The 20,993-nt window shown below is 33.2% G+C and overlaps 1 protein-coding gene across 1 annotated transcript; it reads left to right on the top strand.

The window, feature by feature from the left end:
• Window positions 1-9,768: 9,768 nt before the first annotated feature.
• Window positions 9,769-18,262, top strand: LOC115969891 ((-)-kolavenyl diphosphate synthase TPS28, chloroplastic). Its single transcript, XM_031089525.1, has 15 exons — window positions 9,769-9,862; window positions 10,766-10,852; window positions 11,202-11,293; window positions 11,442-11,745; window positions 11,851-12,037; window positions 12,210-12,424; window positions 12,576-12,696; window positions 12,812-12,924; window positions 13,269-13,495; window positions 14,054-14,169; window positions 14,975-15,073; window positions 15,173-15,412; window positions 17,056-17,179; window positions 17,394-17,588; window positions 17,957-18,262. The coding sequence occupies exons 1-15, from the start codon at window positions 9,784-9,786 to the stop codon at window positions 18,191-18,193; spliced, it is 2,436 nt and encodes an 811-aa protein (XP_030945385.1). The 5' UTR covers window positions 9,769-9,783; the 3' UTR covers window positions 18,194-18,262.
• The last annotated feature ends 2,731 nt before the right edge of the window (window positions 18,263-20,993 follow it).

Raw genomic sequence — 20,993 nt, 5'->3', positions numbered from 1 at the left:
ATGTCGGAATTACTCTACAGGGCCACCAAGTACATGAATGTTGAAGACGTGCTGTTGGCTAGGGAGGAAAAGTCCAGGAAGAGGGAGAGATAGGAAGACATATGGCAGGACCAAGGGCGGAAGAAGGCAGGAACAGGAGACTGAAGGGATGAAAGGCACTCTAAGCCCCTAGGAGGAAGGTTCACAAGCTTCACTCCATTGACCACCTCGATAGATCAAGTTCTAATGCCAATCAAGGATAAAGGGGCTCTAACATTCCCCAGAAAGCTGAAGGGAGACCCCAACAAGCGATCTAGAGACAAATATTGCCGCTTCCACCGTGACCACGGTCATAACACAGCCGATTGCTACGACTTAAAGCAGCAGATTAAGGCCCTTATCAGACAAGGGAAATTGCAGAAGTTCATCAACAAGGAGAGAGCAGATCCACCCCCTCAAGAGCAGCACCCCCGACAGGATAATGAACGTCCTAGACCCCCCATAAGGGACATAAGGATGATCGTAAGGAGAACAGCGATTACTGGGTCATCTAAAAAGGCCCACAAAACTTACTTTAGAATGGTCCAGAATGTTTAGCTAACGGGCTCCGTACCAAAGATGGCACGGAAAGAAAGCCCCATTATCGGGTTCTCAAAAGAAAATGCGCGACGTCTTCACCACCCGCACGACGATGCGCTTGTTGTTAGCATACGAGTAGGAAACTACAACATGCACTAGGTGTTAGTCGACAATGGTAGCTCGGTAGATATCCTATACTACCTGGCACTCCAGCAGATGAGGATTGACAAGGAACGATTGATTCCGACGAACACCCCGCTCGTTGGTTTTGAAGGAACAAAGGTGTTCCCCCTGGGCGCGATCACATTATTTGTAATGGTAGGCAACTATCCTCAGCAGATCACCAAGGACGTAACATTCCTAGTAGTCGATTGTTCGTCTGCCTACAATGCTATCCTCAGACGACCCACCCTCAATTCGTGGAAGGCCGTAACCTCAACCTACCATCTAATGATTAAGTTCCCTACCAACTATGGAGTGGGAGAGATACACGGAAATCAGGTGGCTACACGTGAATGCTACGTGGCCATGATGGAAATGGATGACAACCTCCAAGCCATGAACATAGAAGAACACCGGATGGTGACGGAGCCCGTAGAGAAGCTTGAAGAGATACTTCTTGACGACTCCAATCTTAACCGAACGACCAAAATTGGAACCCTCGCTAATCCCGCGGTCCGCCAAGTGCTCACAACTTTTCTCAGAAATAATTGGGACGTATTGCCTGGAGCCACGAAGACATGCCAGGGATAGACCCTTCAGTCGTGGTACATAGGCTGAATGTGTCGCCCTCCTTTCCACCCATCCGATAGAAGAAGCGGGTGTTCGCCCCGAAGTGAGATCAGGCCATAGCGGAAGAGGTCCGCAAACTACAAGAGGCGAGCTTCATTAGGGAGGTTTACTACCCCGACTGGCTAGCAAGCGTGGACTTCACCGACCTAAACAAAGCATGCCCCAGAGATAGATATCCCCTCCCACAGGTCGACGTTCTAGTAGACTTTATGGCTCAGCATCAGCTGTTAAGCTTTATGGATACTTTCTCGGGTTACAACCAAATCCGAATGCATGAAGATGATCAGGAGAAAATTTCATTCGTGACTAGCCAAGACCTCTTCTGTTATAAAGTGATGCCATTCGGCCTAAAAAATGCGGGCACAACGTATCAGAGGCTTATGAACAAGATGTTTGTGCAGCAAATCGGGAGAAATGTCCAAGTCTACGTTGATGACATGCTAGTAAAAAGCCAAAGGGAGGAAGACCACTTGAAAGACCTCAGGGAAACATCCAACACCCTTCGCTCTTACAACATAAAGCTCAATCCAGGAAAGTGCACCTTCGGAGTGTCGACAGGAAAATTCCTAGGATTCATGGTGTCTTAAAAGGGCATCGAGGCCAACCCAAACAAGATCCGGACCATAATGGAGATGGCGCCCCTAAGAAATGTGAAGGAAGTACAAAGCCTTAACGGCAAAATAGCAGCGCTAAATAGATTCATGTCGAGGGCAATGGACAAGTGTTTAGCCTTCTTTCGCATGCTGAAGAAATCTTTCAAGTGGACTACCAAGTGTTAGTAAGCATTCGAGGAATTAAAAGCTTATCTATCTTCCCCACCATTGCTAAGTCCCTCGCGGCCAGGTTAAGAGCTTTTCCTCTACCTGGCCGTCTCCCCTATTGCCATCAGCTCCGCCTTGGTCAGAGAAGAGGAAAGAGTGCAGAAGCCCATGTATTACGCCAACAGGGCGCTTCGCGATGCCGAAGAAAGATACCCACCCATGGAGAAACTCGCCTTCGCATTGGTTACGACAGCCCGCAAGCTCAAACCGTACTTTCAAGCCCATACGATGATTGTCCTGACCAACAAGCCCTTGGGGCGAGCGATAAGCAACCCTAAAGCCGTTGGTCGATTGGCGCTATGGGCCATAGAGTTGAGTGAGTTTGACATCCAGTATTGCCCACGAATCGCCATCCAAGGATAGATCGTTGCGGACTTCATAGCAAAATTTACCAGCGACGAGGACAAAGGGGCAAAAGAGTCTCCTCTGTGGAGCATACATACGAACGGATCATCCAACAGACAAGCCGTATTAAAAAATTATAAATACTCAAAATTGTTGTTTCTAAATACATTAAGATGCAATCATCTACCAACAAAAGACAAAAACAAAAACAAAATAATGTTTTTTTTTTAATACTAGGCTAGCTAGGTTTTCTTTTTTTTCTTTTTCTTTTTTCTTTTTTGTTGTTGTTGTTGAAGTTAGAACATTCAAAATGGTGGTACTAAAAATTTTATCTTTTAGCACCTCAAAAAACTACTTTATCTATTTTACCACACCACTTTATAATACACTCAATATCAAATGTTCTATTTCTTTTATCACTTCATTTAAAATTATATAAACAACTCATTAAAATAATAAAAGAATAAAGATAATTTAAGTTTTTTAATTGAAGGAAGAAATATAATCTTAATAAAATATTGTATTTTATTTTTAACAACTTACTACAGTCAACTAGTATAAAGTTTTACTGTAATTGCAAAAAATTTAGCTTTACCTTCTTCAATAACACATGATTTTTTGGTTCTTTGGTGGTAAAAATGGTTTTTTTTTTTTTTTCTTTTTGCTAAAATGCAATCACCATTGTGAATAATTTTATTATTTTTGTTAATTTTTTGAGTTAAATAGTTGTTATTTGGGTTAGACTAATTAGATTGATTGGGGAGAAAGGGGGCTAAGGTTTTGAAAGAGGCTAACTACAAAAATGAAATAAATAATAACTATAAAAAAATAAAATAAAATAATTTGGACCCAAAGGAGGCCCAGGCCCCCTTGGGCCCCCACCTGTGTCCGTCCTTATGTATAACACTTATTATATGTTATAATATTTGAGAAAAGAATTTTAATTATTTTACATATCATTAGAAAGAGAGGATTTGCATTTTTTTTTGAATTAATATAATTAAGAATTTGATCTTCCTTGAGTGAATTGATATATATTTAATTATTTTCACTAATTTAAGCCTACAATAATTTATTATATTCTTGGTTGTGCGTTATTAAAATTGCTTTTATATTTTCATTAACTTTGTTTCAATTGTTATTAACAAAATCAAGCAGGAAAAACATATTTCAAATACATCCTTAAAAAAACAACCATAAAAATTTATTTGACATAAGTAATAAGTTCTTCATCTATAAATTATTTATATATGAAAATAAATGTATTTATCTTATGTTTAATCACAAAGCACAAATTTAGACTATTAGAATGTCGGTGTGTATATATATATATATATACATACACACATGTTATTAAAAAGAGTTAGGAAACTAAAATATTAAGATTAATATAATTCAAAATATAGACATAAATTTTGATGTGAGGAAGGCTAAATGAGGATACTTCTCTTTTCTTACTTAAACAGTTACAGTGTACTTAAATGGAAGGTATTTACAACAAAAACAACAATAAGAAGTTGAAAAGATAAGAACTAATCAATGTTAGGTTCTAAGACTTTAAGAACTAATGTATTAGAACTTCAATTTGTATATGTTGGCAAACCATGATCAAAATATTTAGTCTAGGTTTAGACTTGCTCAAAGTTTCGTTTAATTTAAGTTTGGAATTGAGTAATTGCAGGAAATTACTATTCAATTTCTGCAAGGCTCGACCGATCGAGAATCGTATTTGCAGAATTTGAATTAAGCCCAAACAGCAGTTCGAGTCCATTAAGGATTAGGGTTTTAGATCTACTTCTCCTAGTATATAAAGGAAACCCTAAGCACGTTTTTAATATTTTTTTTTAGAGAGATTAGAGTGCATCTTGTGCCTCTTTTGTAGATCTAAGGTTTTGTACCCAAAAGCTCTCTAAAGTCTTTTATGTGCTGTGTGTTAAATCTCTTGTGAAATCTAGAGGTATTTACCTTCATACACATTTAAGGTTATCAAGATCAAGATTATGTCAAGAACTTGGTGATCGTTTCAGTTGCTACATAAAGAACTTTCAAGAAGATCCAAAACCTTTGAGTGGAGTCTCAAAAACACAAGCAAGAGAACTTGTGGTTGTTGTAGATCAAGGAAAGAAGTAATCTGTGGACTCGGAGCTGTCACGTGGTCATAATAGTAAATTTTCTACTCAAGGTAGCAATAGGATGTTAATGGTCTAAGTCGCTATTGTAAAACTTCAATTCTTTCATAGTAGATCTATTTTACCTTGAAGATAGCTAGGTTAAATCCTCCTCAGGTTTTTTACCAGTTTGGTTTTCCAGAGTTATCATATCGTGTGTTCTTTATATTTCCACATTACTTACATGATATGATCTGATTGTGTTAACCTAGATCTGAATAATTTATTTAAGTAATCACTTGGCTAAATAACTAGGTTAAACAACTTGTGTTTTAAGGGGTCTAAAAACGTACAATCATGTTAATCTTTGTAATTAAGTTGTAACTGTTAAACCTTTTTTTTTTTTTTTGGGATAATTCGATAGTTATAATGGAGGAGGGGGATTTGAACCCTAGATGTCTTCATTGGACATAGGAGGTACTGATCAGTAGAGTTACAAGAATCTTGAGTCTTGACTACTGAACTTGATTTTAAAAATTCGCGTCATTACAAGAAAAAATGCTTATTATAACGAAAAAATCATTACAATAACACCAAAGTCATTGTAATGGGTGATGCAAGGTGTTATAATAACATTTGGGGTAATAAGTTTGTGCAACAAAAAAATTTGTTGTAATAAACTCTAGATATTTTAATGACAATTTTATTGCAATGATATATGTCGTTGTAATAAACAATTTATTGTTTTGAATATCTTATAGCAATTGGCTATTACATCACAAATCTTATTGCAATAAACAGCAATATATTCGTTGTAATAAATAATTATTTTATATTTGTTATTGCAATAGGTCATAAAATAATTGTGTTAGGAATATGAAATAATTGTTATAATCGCTTTAGTTAGGTAGTTAGCTAGTTGGTTGAGATTAGGATTAGAATGAGTTAGTTAGGATTTGAGCACATATATCTCATTTAACACATGACTTAATTCATAGAGCACATGTTGAATAAACTAACCAATTATCTTGAGCCATGTGGGCCAATAACATTAGAGCCAGTTCCCTATAAATACATGATTGTAATTCAACATTAGATATGAATTGAAGAATAAACCAATTTTTTAGTGCATTAGTGCATCTCTCTCTCTCTCTTTTAATCTATTTATTTCTCTATGAAGTGTAACTACCTCGAATTAAGTCAATTTCCCTACAATTCCCATCAACCCCCTATAATTCATATCCATCCCCATTAGAAACCTCTAGGTTCCTAACAAGTGATATCAGAGCCGTCGATCTTAAGACCAGTAATTGTGACCAAAGAAAACTTTTGAAAGAAATATAGCAAGTGTTGAACAAAGCATCTGAGGATGTCAAGGATATTTCAAAGATGGTCAGGGCCTTGGCTGAATCTAAAAAGGCCATGAAAGAAGAGCTCTCAAGATTGCAAGAGGATCTTAAGAACATGATGGAAGAGAAGTTACAATTTCTTGATTCAATGGAATTCGAAGAACAAATTAAGTTCCAAGAATCTACTGCTATTGTTGCAAGCCAGGATGTTGATTTTTGTGTTAAAGTGGATGATGATATACATGAAGACGCAGCCCTTTAAGTTCAATCCAAAGAACCAACAAAGAAGAAGATGATGATTTTCCAAGAACCAATTCTTGAAGCACCAATGGAGGCTTCCATTCAAGAGTCTATGATTCAAGAATTGGCAATCCAAGTGTCGGTGATCCAAGAATCCAAGATGTGAGTGCCAACAATTTTAATGGTTCTAGAATCAAATGAGGTCTTAAGGATACAAGAACATTCCAAGGTTCAAAGAACCAATGAGACCTTGAAGATTGAAGAACCATTGAAAGCTCAAGAATTTGAGCAAAGTTTGAAGATCTACAAAGAAGAAACCTTCATGTGCACAAGACCGCTTGTCAAAGAGAAATGCATGAATATGTTGATCAAAATTTCACTAAAGTATTGGTCCATTGGAAGATCTCCTTTAATGAAAGGTGTCATTTCACAACAATACCTTGTGGGCAAGGTGTTTGCAAGGGGAGGGAAATGTTAGGAATATGAAATAATTGTTGTAATCCCTTTAGTTAGGTAGTTAGCTAGTTGGTTGAGATTAGGATTAGGATGAGTTAGTTAAGATTTGAGCACATGTATCTCATTTAACACATGGCTTAATTCATAAAGCATATGTTGAATTAACTAACCAATTATCTTGAGTCATGTGGGCCAATAACATTAGAGCTAGTCTCCTATAAATACATAATTGTAATTCAACATTAAATATGAATTGAAGAATAAACCAATTTCTTAGTGCATTAGTGCATCTCTCTCTCTCTCTCTTTTAATCTCTCTATTTCTCTATGGAGGGTGACTACCTCGAATTAAGTCAATATTCCTACAATTCCCATCAACCTCCCTACAATTCATATCCATCCCCATTAGGAACCTCTAGGTTCCTAACAAATTGATATCAAGTTATTGCAATGATATCTTCGCTTCATGTTTGTTATTATTGTAATAAATAGTAAAATAATTAATTTTAAATTATTGCAATGTATATTTCTCTTGTTTTTATCCATATTGCAATGTATCTTCATTGCAATAAAATATCACTTTGAAATTTTCGTTATAATAGATTGCAAAAATAATTGGTATTAACTTATTTCAATAATTTATTCATTTTAAGTTATTGCAATGAATTTTTGTAATACAGTACTGATAATTATAAATTATTGCAATTAATTATTATTAATGCAATAATTTACCATTATGAAATTAGAAAAATGATATATCCACAACATTTTTACAACAAATCCTAAGTGGCAGGTTGTTACTGGTTGTTATTGTTAAGTTAAAAAAGTAATCTCAGTACTAAATTCAAATTTGAACCAATAACAACTAACCACCCATAATTTGTTGTGCAAATATTGTAAAAATGTTATGGATGTAACACTTCTCATGAAGTTATTATTGCAACAACTTTAATTAACTTGTAGATTGGTGATATATATGTATGTTAAATGAAGAATAGATGGTGGTTGTGGTGGTAGTGAAAGTCGTGGCAAGTAAAGGGCTAATAATGAATTAAAAACCATGCCCAACCGCTCAATTAAATTTTGATTTGTACACTGAACTTATTTTGGTGTAGTTGGTGTCATCTGTAATTTGCAATGACTGGTGCCAAACATGCATGTGCTATAGCCATGCATGGATGGCATGTGGCTATCCCCCTATAAGATGGGGTTTCTCCCAGACACTTATTTTGTTTTTCTTAAGCTTCCATGTAATTTTCAAGTGGATATAGTTCTATCTGTTTCACTTAAACAACAACAAAATGTAAGCAGGATACAATATAATAAAATACTGAATAATATGGAACCGGATGATTGGACCGCTGATCAGATCTCTTTTCAGTTAAAATGAGATCCTTATCCTTTCTTAAGAAAAATAAAATCCTGTTTTCATCCACTCAAGTCTCTCAACTCATATGTGTCTTTTCTCTTTAAAAAATAAATAATAAAATCTCAACCTATCGAGGAACCATTTCACTCTAGGAAGACCACTTCTTGCCTTAAATTTATTATATCTAATATGTTTTGTACATTGCAAATGACAAAGGATATGAAGATTACCATGACCACAACTTACAATCTTATGTTTCACTTATATATATATATATATACACACTAAAAAAACCATTACAATATTATGTCATTTCTATGTTACAATTAAACAACCATATAAATAAATTATCATCTAATCGAATCGTTATTAATGGTTTAGATTATAAGTATAATAACACGATTGGAAGATATCACTGCAAGTTTCAATCCGGCAATGGCCACGATAACTTAATCATTAACAAAACCCTTCAAACCCTTTTAAGGGCTTAGATAAATATAAAAATAGAAAATGGGAAGGAGGAGGTAAATTATATGCTTCAAATTCAAGAAGTTTGGATTTGGTAATTGAAAGTTCAAAATGGAATAATTTAGTCTCTCTATTTATAATGTTGACTCAATTTTAGTCCCTTAAATATAGGAGTCCAAATTTGGTAAGGATGGAGTGTAAAACTCATATTTTACACCATCCAATAAGAGATTGTCACATCAGTATTTTACTTAAAATTCAATACATCCTACCACACCTAATAACATCTCAATAAACTCCTAATTTTATTAGATTTATATATGGATATTAGAATTGATTGATTGTAGATGTGTTTATTCTTAAATATGTGATAAAATGATAAGACATATTGGGATTGGAGGGGTAAAACATGAGTTTTACACCATATCTTTACAAAATGTAATCTCTAAATATAGAGTATGTTGAATTTTGATCATTCTAATTACCACTTCATTGAAAGACCACTTCTTGTCTTGAATTTGTTACTTAAAAAAGCCACTTGACTATAAAAAAAAAAAAAAAAAAAAGAATCCCTAAAAATGGATGCCTAACATTGTGTTAGCACTTAGTTATATATAGAAAACTTGTTGGAGTGAACAAATTGTTTTCGTATGTGTCTGTTTGGGATTCGCTTATTTTGCTGATACTGAAAACTTTTTACTGAAAGTACTGTAAATAAATGTAAAAGTTAGCTGAAATAGTACAGTGAGATCCATGAATAGTACCAAAAAGTGCAGTGGGACTCATAAATAGTAGCAAAAATAAGCTGAATAATAAAATAAGTTGGTAAAATTAATCATGTCAAACAACACTATGGGATCAAATTTGAACTTCTTGAATGTAAGAAATAAGAAAGGAATCTACAACTAATAACTAGGACGATAACATGGTGTTGAGTAAAAGAGAGGTGTTACATATACCCATCAATTAGGGCATTACATCATATCATTTTTCAAAATTTAGGAATTAAAAGTGGTATATATAACACATTGAAGGGTAAAAAATAAAAATTGTACCTTTAAAAAAAATGAGAGAGAGAGAGAGAGAGAGAGAGAGAGAGAGAAGAGAAAAGAAAAGGACAGGACTGCCCTCAATTCGATACTTTTGGATGTTTTGATCCCATGCACCTATTAGCGGGAATCTCTTTGGAAGTCGATTCTGTCCGTTTGCTTCCCCCTCCAATTCTTTTAAATGCTTCCCGTTTCACTAACTTCCTCTCCACAGAAAAACAAAAACACCATGTCCTCTCAGTCAAATTTTCTCCCTCTTTCCCCTACACTTCCAAGCATTCTGCCACTACCTTTCTTGTCCTTCAAGAGTAAGTACTACTTCTTTACCTTTTCATCATCATCATCATATATATTCTGATTATATTTATCTATATCTATGTGTGTGTGTATATATATATATTTGTTTTCTCAAATTGATCATATATATATCAAACATTTGAATACGTATGGTGTGTATATATATATATATAAGGCAAGGAATACTAACCTTATTGACAAAGTTGGTTTCTAGAGTATTGATTTGTTATTTATGGTAAATTGATGATTACCCTGTTCCGTTTTTTTTTTAAGAGATTCTGATCTAATCTTTCTCTATAACTGAGAAAGATATTGAATGGATCTTTAAAGGTTTGAGTTTTGTTTTATTAGTTGGCAGCAGATCGAGTTAAACGGTGCCAAAAGAGTGTGTGGATACAAAAGTTCTGTTTTTTATTATGATTTCGGTTTTTGAAAGACAAAACGCATTTACAGTCAAACTGGTAATGAGAGAGATACAGCAGCTTTAGTTTCATCATTTGATTTCATTGCATAAACATAGAATACGAGGAAACTGGGTTCTGTAGCTTGTTCTAGTTCATTATATTCATCAGTTTTGTACTTGGGTATAAAGAATAAAGATTCATATATATATTTCTCTTTAAATTATTGCTTTGTTCCTTTTGTTCTTGAAATTTTCTCTCCCCCTCCTCCCCAAGAATGGTGGGGATCAACTTTTTCGATTCTTTTTTAGAGAAATTTACCAAATTGGTTCTTAGTGGCAACATCGTATATATCACTACCAAGAGGGGCTACATTTTTTTTTTTTTCCTTTTATGCTACATGCTATTTTGTTGTTAAAATATTTGCAATTTTTAAGTATATTTTACTAATTTTAGCTATTAAAATAAGGAAACTAAGGACTTGATTGATTGCATCGCTATCCTATTTTGTAGGTGTCTGGTCATTCGGGGTTAAAGACAAACGAGTTAACTTTGATTTCCGCTTGGGATGCAGTGCTATATCCAAACCTCGAACTCAAGGTAAATGCAATTATACAAAATATAATTATTAAACATTTTAGAGACCCGCATGCAAACATATATAAGATACAAAAACATATATATATAGTTATTAACTTATTATGTATATCCAAAATGCATATGTTCATGCATATTAGTGTACAGTGTACAAGTCCACTGGGCTCTAGCTAGGCCCATCAATAGTTTTGTTTGTCCATCGGCATGATATTTTGTATTATACTTGTACAACAATTATATGTTTGTTTATATAAAAGTAGCTTCTTGTACAGTTTTATACTTTGAATATAATGATAGAATTACACTCACTATTCTAACAATATAAATCAATAATTATTGATTATATACGCAGAATACATAAATATTTTTCAAAATGGCATCTCAGTCGTAAAGTGGCATGAAATTGTGGAGGATGACGTAAAGACGGAGAATAAAGCTCTTAAGGTGCTTTGAAAATAAAAATTCCGAACTTTAATATATATATATATATATATATATACACCCCTGCGCCCTTTTTAAGTATTGTTATTATGTTCCATAAGGGCATTTGAAATTATGGTTTTTAATGTGATTTTACTTTATCTAATTAAAGGTTTCTACACCAAATAACATAAAGGAACGTGTCAATTCCATCAAATCAATGTTGGACTCCATGGGAGATGGAGAAATAAGCATTTCAGCTTATGACACGGCATGGGTTGCTCTAGTTGAAGATATTCATGGAAGTGGGCTTCCTCAATTCCCATCCAGTCTTAAGTGGATTGCCAACAATCAGCTTCACGATGGTTCTTGGGGTGATAGTGAAATTTTTTTTGCTTATGATCGAATAATCAACACCTTAGCTTGTGTTATTGCACTAAAGTCATGGAATAGTCATCCTGAAAAGTACCAAAAAGGTATTAAAATTTAAAACTATAGTTCAGATTGTCCTCTTTTTTTTAATGCTTAATTGAATGTGCTTTAGGCTGGACAAATCTTTATTATTTTTGTCATTGTTATAGGAATTACATTCTTAAAAGAAAACATATGCAAGCTAGAGTATGAGAATGCTGAGCACATGCCAATAGGCTTTGAAGTTGCTTTCCCTTCACTTCTGGACATAGCTAGAAATTTAAACATTGAAGTAGTACCTCCTGATTTACCTGTCTTGCAAGAGATATATGCCAAGAGAAATATAAAGCTCTCAAGGTAACTTCAGCCATGATTATGTTTGCTACTTTCCACAATTATAGAAAAGATTATAGGTGAGAAAGATATACCTTATCTTATAAAATCTTTTCAAATTTTCTAGGTCCATTTGTTATTATGTTTTACATTGTGTGTAATGATTATAGTGTGTGTGTGTGTGTGTGTTGGATAGGATACCAAGGGACATTATGCACAAAGTGCCCACAACACTACTCCATAGCTTGGAGGGGATGCAAGGATTGGACTGGGAAAAGCTTCTTAAACTGCAGTCCCAAGATGGGTCATTCTTGTTCTCTCCATCATCCACTGCCTTTGCACTCATGCAAACTAAAGATGAAAATTGCCTCAGATATTTAAACAAAGCGATCCACAGGTTCAATGGGGGAGGTAAATTAATTATAAAGTACATGCCTTTTTATCTATACCATTACCCAAAAAAGAACAAAACAAAACAAATTGTTACTTTCACTTTTTAAAAGTGTGCAGTACTGCATGCTTGTTTTCATTTCTGATTTTGCTAACTTCATTTTGCTTTTAGTACCAAACGTGTATCCGGTAGACTTGTTTGAACATCTTTGGACTGTGGATCGGTTGCAACGCCTAGGAATTTCAAGATATTTTCAGCCAGAGATGAAGGAATGTATTAATTATGTTTCCAGGTATACATAATATGACCCAAAGCTATAGTAAAATTAACTTAGGTAATATAACTTAAAAATAAAAAATAATAAAAAAATAAAAAATCTCTTAATTAATGTGTATTTAAATTTTCAGATATTGGAATGACAAAGGAATTTGTTGGGCAAGAAATTCTGAGGTTCGTGATATTGATGACACTGCCATGGGATTCAGGTTACTAAGATTGTATGGTCATGAGGTATCAGCGGGTAAGTTTGAGACACACAATCTCTCTTATTAAGATTTTATTATTATTAGTATCGTCTCTTGCTCAAAAAAAAAAAAAAAAGATTTTATTATTATTATTATTATTATTCATATAGTATACTATATATTTATTGGGTCCGGTTAATGTGTTCCTTTAGGACACACTTTAAGTCATTCATTTTTGGAAACATTTTCTCAAGAATTAAAAAAGCTGTTAGTACTTTTTCAATTTTCGAGAAAATATTTTCAAAAGTGATTAATTATTGTGTGCTCTTAGGGCACATAGGGCACACATTTGGAAAATCCATATTTATTTTGGGTTTGGGTTTGGGTTTGGGTTTGGCAGATGTGTTTAAGCATTTTGAGAAAGGTGGTGAGTTCTTTTGCTTTGCCGGGCAGTCAACACAGGCTGTGACAGGAATGTATAACCTGTACAGAGCTTCACAAGTGCTCTTTCCAGGAGAGAAGGTCCTTGAGGATGCAAAGAAATTCTCATCAAACTTCTTAAGAGAAAAACAAGTTGGTAATGAGCTCTTTGACAAATGGATCATAACGAAAGACTTACCTGGTGAGGTATGGTATATATTTTGGTTAATTAACAAAAGGGCTACATGGCTCCTCAATGACCAAAAGGCCGCTAGAGACAACAACATGGTTGCTCCACAAGGAGCCAAGAGTTAAAACAATCAAAAAAACAGTTGAAAACCCAATAGGAGCTCATTATTATTATAGTAGTAGAAATAGTAAGCTCTAATATATTGGTTGCCCCCCAAAATTTGGTCTAGTTTATTTTTTGTCCCCAAATTCATAAATTTACAGTTTCATCCTAAAAAATTTAAAAGATAATAATTGTCCTTTTAATGGTCTATTCCAAGTCAATTTTTTTTTTTTCTTAATATATCGTGACAACATTTTGTTTGTAATGTATAAATCTCTTCAATCAACTATTTTTTTATTCTATGAGATTTATGGAGTGTCTCATGTGCATGGAGTAAAATAATCCACGTAAAATACCACTTTATTATATTAAAAAATAAAATTGACGCCTTTTAAATTTTTTATGAATTAGAAATAAAATTATGGCTTTTAAAGTTAAAAGTTGAAATAGGCTAATAATTATAACAATAACAGGTGGGTTACGCACTACAACTTCCATGGTATGCAAGCTTACCTCGTGTAGAGACGAGATTCTACATAGAGCAGTATGGTGGTGAAGATGATGTTTGGATTGGCAAGACCCTTTACAGGTTATTTCCATCTTTGTTCTCCATTCTTTTTCAACATTTTATTTTTAACTCTAGGCCTGCCTTAATGTTCTAGAGCAAAGGTTTGTAAAATTAGACATGGTCAATGATACGAATTTCCTTCATAATTGCTTATATAATAAAAATTTATCAAATAAACACCCCGTTTGATACTTTTTACAAGCAAATATCACGATCAATAGTATCGAAATTACTAATCACTAATCACTGTTAAACTTACAATTTTTAATAGCAAAACGACAAAATTGAATATATTTATTATATATTCTCCTTTACCAAAGTCACTAGTCACAATCAACCTTACAATTTTTTAATAGCAAAATAACAAGACGGAATATATTTATTATAGACTCTCCTTTTAATGATACGTAATGTATAATTATACTATGTTAAAGAAGTGTAATATAATATTACTTAAATCAATAATGCCCACATCTAGACAACGAGGAAACCACATGTACGGCTAATTGGCAAATTAAATTATAGTTCTTAATTGTCTTTATGTTTGTCTACATGTTAGGGTGCACGTAGGATGGTCACCTTTCAATAAGAGATAATTAATTCATTGTTTAATTGAGTAATACTACAAACACAAATAATTTAACAAAATTTTCATAAAATATAATATTGTATCCTGTCATGTATTCAAAAATCTGAATTGAAATTTAAATCGCAGGTCTCATATATAACAAGACACAAGATTTTATGGAAAAGAAAAATGTGTACAAAGACATTGTATTTAATTAAATTTTAATTCTAATTCTAATCATTGCTAATTTTAACTTAGGATGTCGAAAGTCAACAATGAAACCTATCTGGAGGTAGCAAAACTAGACTACAACAATTGCCAAGCCTTGCATAGGATGGAATGGGACGGTATTCAACAGTAAGTAACATAAATTTCCCATTTGACCTAATCATTATTATTATTATTATAATAATATGGTATTGAATAATCTAAAGTGGTCTTTGTCATGATTCACAGGTGGTACTCAGAATGCAATCTTGGAGAGTTTGGATTAAGCAGAAGAACCCTTCTCTTTGCTTATTTTCTAGCCTCATCCAGTATTTTCGAGCCAAAAAGGTCCATAGAAAGACTTGCATGGACTAAAACCACAGCCTTGGTTGAAGCAATCACATATTATTTTGATGAAAAGGAAATGAGAAGAGACTTCCTACAAGAATTCAGAAACTACAGTAATACACGAGACTGCATAAACAGAAGGTAAATATAAATTTTGAAAGACTCAATAGCTTTATAATAAAATAAGTAATACAATCAGCTGCTTAATTTGTTGTTTTCTTTGTTTTTTTCCATGATCACGAGACTATTATGGACGACATAAAATCTAAATGGTCTTTCATATATTGCTCAGATTAATTCTTTTGCTTCTTTTTTTTTTTTCTAATACATTATTTATGATTTTAATTTCTCGATTATGGTAGCTAGCTAGGTCTTTATCATTCTCTTTAGTTTGTTGTACGTTATATAAGCATTGTCTTTATGAACATCATTACACTTATCCATGTCCTTAATGGTATCATCATAGTTCGTTGTTCTTTATGTAAGAAAAGTTTATATATAGTCACTTGGGTTACACAAGCAACAAAGTAATTAGCTGGCTCAGTGCTAAAGCTGCCCCCAAAATGAGAGTTCTAAGAATTCAAATCCACCAATAGTAGAAATAATCCGACCGGGTACGTGACCAATTTATTGCACATATGTTGTGCCTCGTACGATGAGATTGAAGAAAAAAGAGGGTGAGTGTGTCTATGAAGGTTTAAATTTAAAAAATAAATATAAAGTAAAAAAGAAAACATGCACAATAATTAAAAGGTTCAAAATGCATTTCTTAGTGTGTGCATATCTTTATGTGACTTTAAATTTGGTTCATCTTTTAAGATTTTCAATCATTTTTAGAATATTTTTAAGTATTCCCTATGATGAATGTGAAATGTACATGCCTACAAGTAGTAAGATTTCCATAAAATTTCCTTTCTGTAGAAATATGGGAGCCCCTTGATTAGTGGGTATCTAACAGGTTTAGAACCTTTTTTTTTCCTAGGGTTAATAGATCTCTCTCTCTCTCTCTCTCTCTCTCTCTCTCTCTCTCTCTCTCTCTCTCTATATATATATATATATATATATATATATTTTGGGGAGAGAAAGGGAACCAACCACACCAAAAGAACCAACCAGATTGGAATGCTATATCTCATCAAACATTTTGTGCGTTTGAATTGGGATGGAAAATTAAAATTATTTTACTATTCATCTTATTTTTGCTATTATTCATGAGCCTTACTGCACTTTTTGGTACTATTCGTGGGTCCCACTATACTATTTCAACTGACTTTTATCGTACTTTCAGCAATAAGTTTTCAGTTTCAATAAAATAAGCGGTATCTAAATACACTATTTATTTAATGAGCATGCAAATGATTTATATATGTTTATTGTGATAAAAATGAAATATTTTAAGTTAATCTTGTATAGAGGGTATTTTGGGAAAAAAATTATTCCACGAATCTTATATTTCTGAAAATCTTCTTACGTTCCTTATCATCAAAGTAAACATTTTGCATATATAATCAGCGTGCATTAACTTTCAAGTGAAATTAAAAATAAAAAAAAATAAAATAAAATAAAATAAAATAAAATTTCAAGACTATCTTGCATGTATATAACATGAAATTCTCATATTCTCGAAATACATATAAAATTTCTTACTAAACCAAACATAGACGATCATTAGATCTCAAGCTTTAAATTCTCACATATTTGAATCCATAAAGGTGTCTTGGATTCTTCAAGATAAATTCCACTTTAAAATCATTGGAAGATATTCATGTTATTTTTTGTTGCAGGGGATCGAATACAAACAAGACATGTCAAGGACTTATCGAGACCTTACTTGATACCATAAACCATCTCTCATTGGAGGCACTTGTGACACATGGTCAAGATATTAGCCGCCATTTACATCTAGCAGTGAGTAATTTGATGACCTATACACTCTTATATATAATTATATACATTATTGATGGCCTGTGATGATTAATTTGTCCCATTCACATTGACAAGACCACATCTATTTTAACATATATTCAATTTAATTATTATTAAACTTAGCGTCCGTTTAGATTGGTGAATATGATAAATCTTATATATATGGTGGTTTTTGTTTTTTTGTGATTAAAAAAAGTGGGAAAAGTGGATCCTGAAGTGGCATATTGAAGGTGATAGGCAGCAAGGAGAGGCAGAGCTATTGGTACATATCATAAATCTCACAGCTGGCCGTTTGTTTTCGGAGGAACTAATGTCTCATCCTCAATATAAACCACTATCTGACCTCATTAACAAAATATATTGTCAACTTTGTTCTTACCAAAAGCACAAGGTTAGTGATCTGAGAGTGAGACAACAATCACTCACACCTTGGACTGTATACTTTGGAATATTTGATCATTTTGATGATGTGCTTTTTATAATAGTATCCCATATATCCATTTATTGTAAAAGGAATAGATCGAATTTTAGCATATCATCAATAGTTTCATTCAATGTTTATTTACAAATTGATTATGGTAAAGTTTTTATAACATTAATTTTACATGTTTGGTATTGCATGTTTATGAAAAAACAATACAGCTTTTTAATTTATGTTTGTGGTAGACCCCATGAAGAAACCGATTGTACAATACAACTTCCATTGCATTGTTATAAACGTATTTCACCTTTCTGATAGTACAATTCTATATCTACCAGGTATACAATGTCAAGGGCAGCAACACTTCATGTTCTGACAACATCACTACCCCAGAAATAGAATCGGACATGCAAGGACTTGTGCAATTGGTACTGCAGAACTCCTCAAATGATATTGATTCTGATATCAAGCAAACGTTTCTCACAGTAGCCAACAGTTTATATTATGCAGCCTACTGTGATCATGAGACTATCAACTTCCATATTGCTCGAGTACTATTTGAAAGAATAGTTTGAAAAAACAGTACTTTGAATTATCTGTGTAAATAAATGCCATTATTTATGAAGCATATTCGATTCTCTCCATCAATATGGGATTTCTTTTTTGTACAAATAAAAAAAGTTATTTTGATCTATGTCCAAAGTGTCCAAAAGCCAAAAGGTCCTAACAAACAAGAAGTAAGGTAATAATTACATCAAAAAGAAAAAAGAAAATACATCAAATTATAAATAGATGAAAAATAAGTAGAAAGGAAAGAGACAAAACACAAAAGGGGGCCAGTTGACCGGTCGAATGGTTGCACTTGCAGCATCCAACTCTGTCATCAGTCTCATCCAACTCAGTCTATCCCACACTAAATATTACCCAAATGTTTGGTTTAGATATGAGGATTCAAAATTAAAGTATTTGAAGGACAAATATTAGTATAAATTACTTTTATATGAGATTAACAACATAGAATAGACTCAATAAAGTTAGAGGCGCAACAAGTATGAGTAATTCTAGTACTAAATATAAATATAAAAAATAAATATAAATAAAAATAAAAAGTTACAGGTTTTGTCACAATTATTCTACGTGGCATGTTATGATTTGCTGTATATCACTTTCAAATAAATTCACAATTTTTTTTCTATTGCTCACATAATTTACTACATAGACAATTGTGACAAAAATTATGGTTTATTATAACGTCATAAAATTTTTGAACAAATATTCGCAACAATTTCACAAAAACATTTGTGCAGTTGGAGCATTTTTTTTGGAGTGGCGAAAATATAGCAGCGCATATATTAAATAAACCCAAAACAATATTCACATCGATCCACAAGCTCTTAATGGGGGTTCTATTGTCGTACTCATGAGAGACCATGGGTTGGTACATTTTAATTTGGAGGAGGTTGAGTTCGATTTCTGACATAGAGGAACATGACTAGAGGTGGAGCGAAGAACCACTTGTAGAGGTTGATAACGTACAAATACGTGTCTAGCTAACAACTCAAAATTAATTATAGTATCAAAATACCCATCTAATCTAGCAAGAATTCAGAAGAAAATTTATTATGAGCCAGTATATACTTCAAAAGTTCAAAGAACCAAAATCAATGTTGTGAAGTCCAACATCTAGAAAAGACTTATTACCAAAACTTCAAAATGTCCCATCACGGAAAGGATTAGTGGTTGCACAAATTTAGTGGATGTATATGGTAAACCACAATAAGTTGTTTTGTGAAAAATATGAACCCTTTTTAGCTTGTTGGTACAATGGTTTCCTTCTCAATGTAAGAAAAATAGAAAATGGCAGACAGTATCAAATACAAACACGTGGAGTGGAAGTTCACCATATCCCTTATCATCAAAGATTTGATATCCCATTATTGAAATATGAGAGATTTATGCCCTACTAATTATATATTGTCCCATTTTGAATTCCACAACTAGCTATATAGGTTTGTCTAAAGCACCGAGTTCTTTATGATGTTTTGACTAGCTCCTTGATCTACCATGACTAAGCCAGTGGACTAATTCATCAAGAAGTATGGCACTTCTTCACTCTAATTACAAGAATATTGACTGAGAATTAGCCAATGAGACTGGACATGTAAGAACTAGGTTACAAGTTGTAGTGAAGTAAGTACAATATTAGGAATAGCATAACGCAAAAAATGGATTCAATCTCTCACTTTTTTGACCAAATTTAGAAAGACAATCATAACCGTAAAACGTTCAAACAGCAAAATACCAAGTTAGTCATTTTCATCCAAATGTCAATCGTTATGGTATGGACCTCAACATATGCTGAGTTGTTTGCCCACTTGCAAAATAATAATAATGATTTTCAATATCATTTTCTAACTTTTGTGACATAGAAAGGAAAATAAGTGCGGAGAAATAAGTCAAAAGGCAAGAGAATGAGATAGCATAGTCATGGCCACAACAAAAATGATGGGCTCCTTTGGAATAGCATTTTCTATTAGTTTATTTGTTCTTGTACACCTTTTTGAAATATCACTTTTTTCTACTTTACTACAATTAAAAATAACATCTTTGGTTTTCTCTTTTTCGTTTTGATAATTTAGATTTAGATTATATAATTAGCAGTGCAAGTAACAAAAAATTTGGGTAAATTAGGGAACAAGAACATGGTTTTGTAGGGAATAAGAACATGGTTTTGTAAAAGTAACCAAATATATTAGGGAATAAGAACATGGTTTTGTAGCATGACCATTTAAAAGCCAAACTCTGGGTAAATGACTTTTTGCTGTGGCTGTGGCTGTGGCTGGGTGTTAAAAAAAAAAAAGTCCAAGGAACATGATTGTATTTGTGATCACTTGAATTAGGTGATAAAAGGAGAAAGAGTTTGTGGTGAATGGCAAAAGTAATGTCATAAAGGAAAAAGTAGCATTCCTACCAATTAACTATGCACTTAAGTCCATGACCATCCATAATCCACTGGCTCAGGTCCACCTGAAAATAATTTAACTAGCATGGAAACCCTCCTAATTAAATGACGATTGTAAGTCATGCAGCACCATATGGCTGGCATGTTTGACATGTTGTTGTATGTATTCAGAAAAAATTGAAAAAGACAATTGTTGTACCCTACTCAAAGGCATACCTATCTTATCTATATCCATTGGGTCATTGACCCAGAGAGAGAGAGAGCTTATGGTCCAGTATATATAACAGTACTGCATGGTTTGCCTTTAGAATCAATGGAAAACAAATTGGTTTGGTTGCAGAAAAGAAAAGAAAAAGAAAATATTATATATGCGATTGGATGGTGGAAATTAATTAATGTGAGTTTACTCTGTA

The sequence above is a fragment of the Quercus lobata genome, chromosome 12, assembly GCF_001633185.2.
Source record: "Quercus lobata isolate SW786 chromosome 12, ValleyOak3.0 Primary Assembly, whole genome shotgun sequence".
NCBI lineage: Eukaryota > Viridiplantae > Streptophyta > Magnoliopsida > Fagales > Fagaceae > Quercus > Quercus lobata.
The sequence above is the reverse complement of the archived record's forward strand: the minus strand, read 5'-3'. Positions and strand labels throughout refer to the sequence as shown.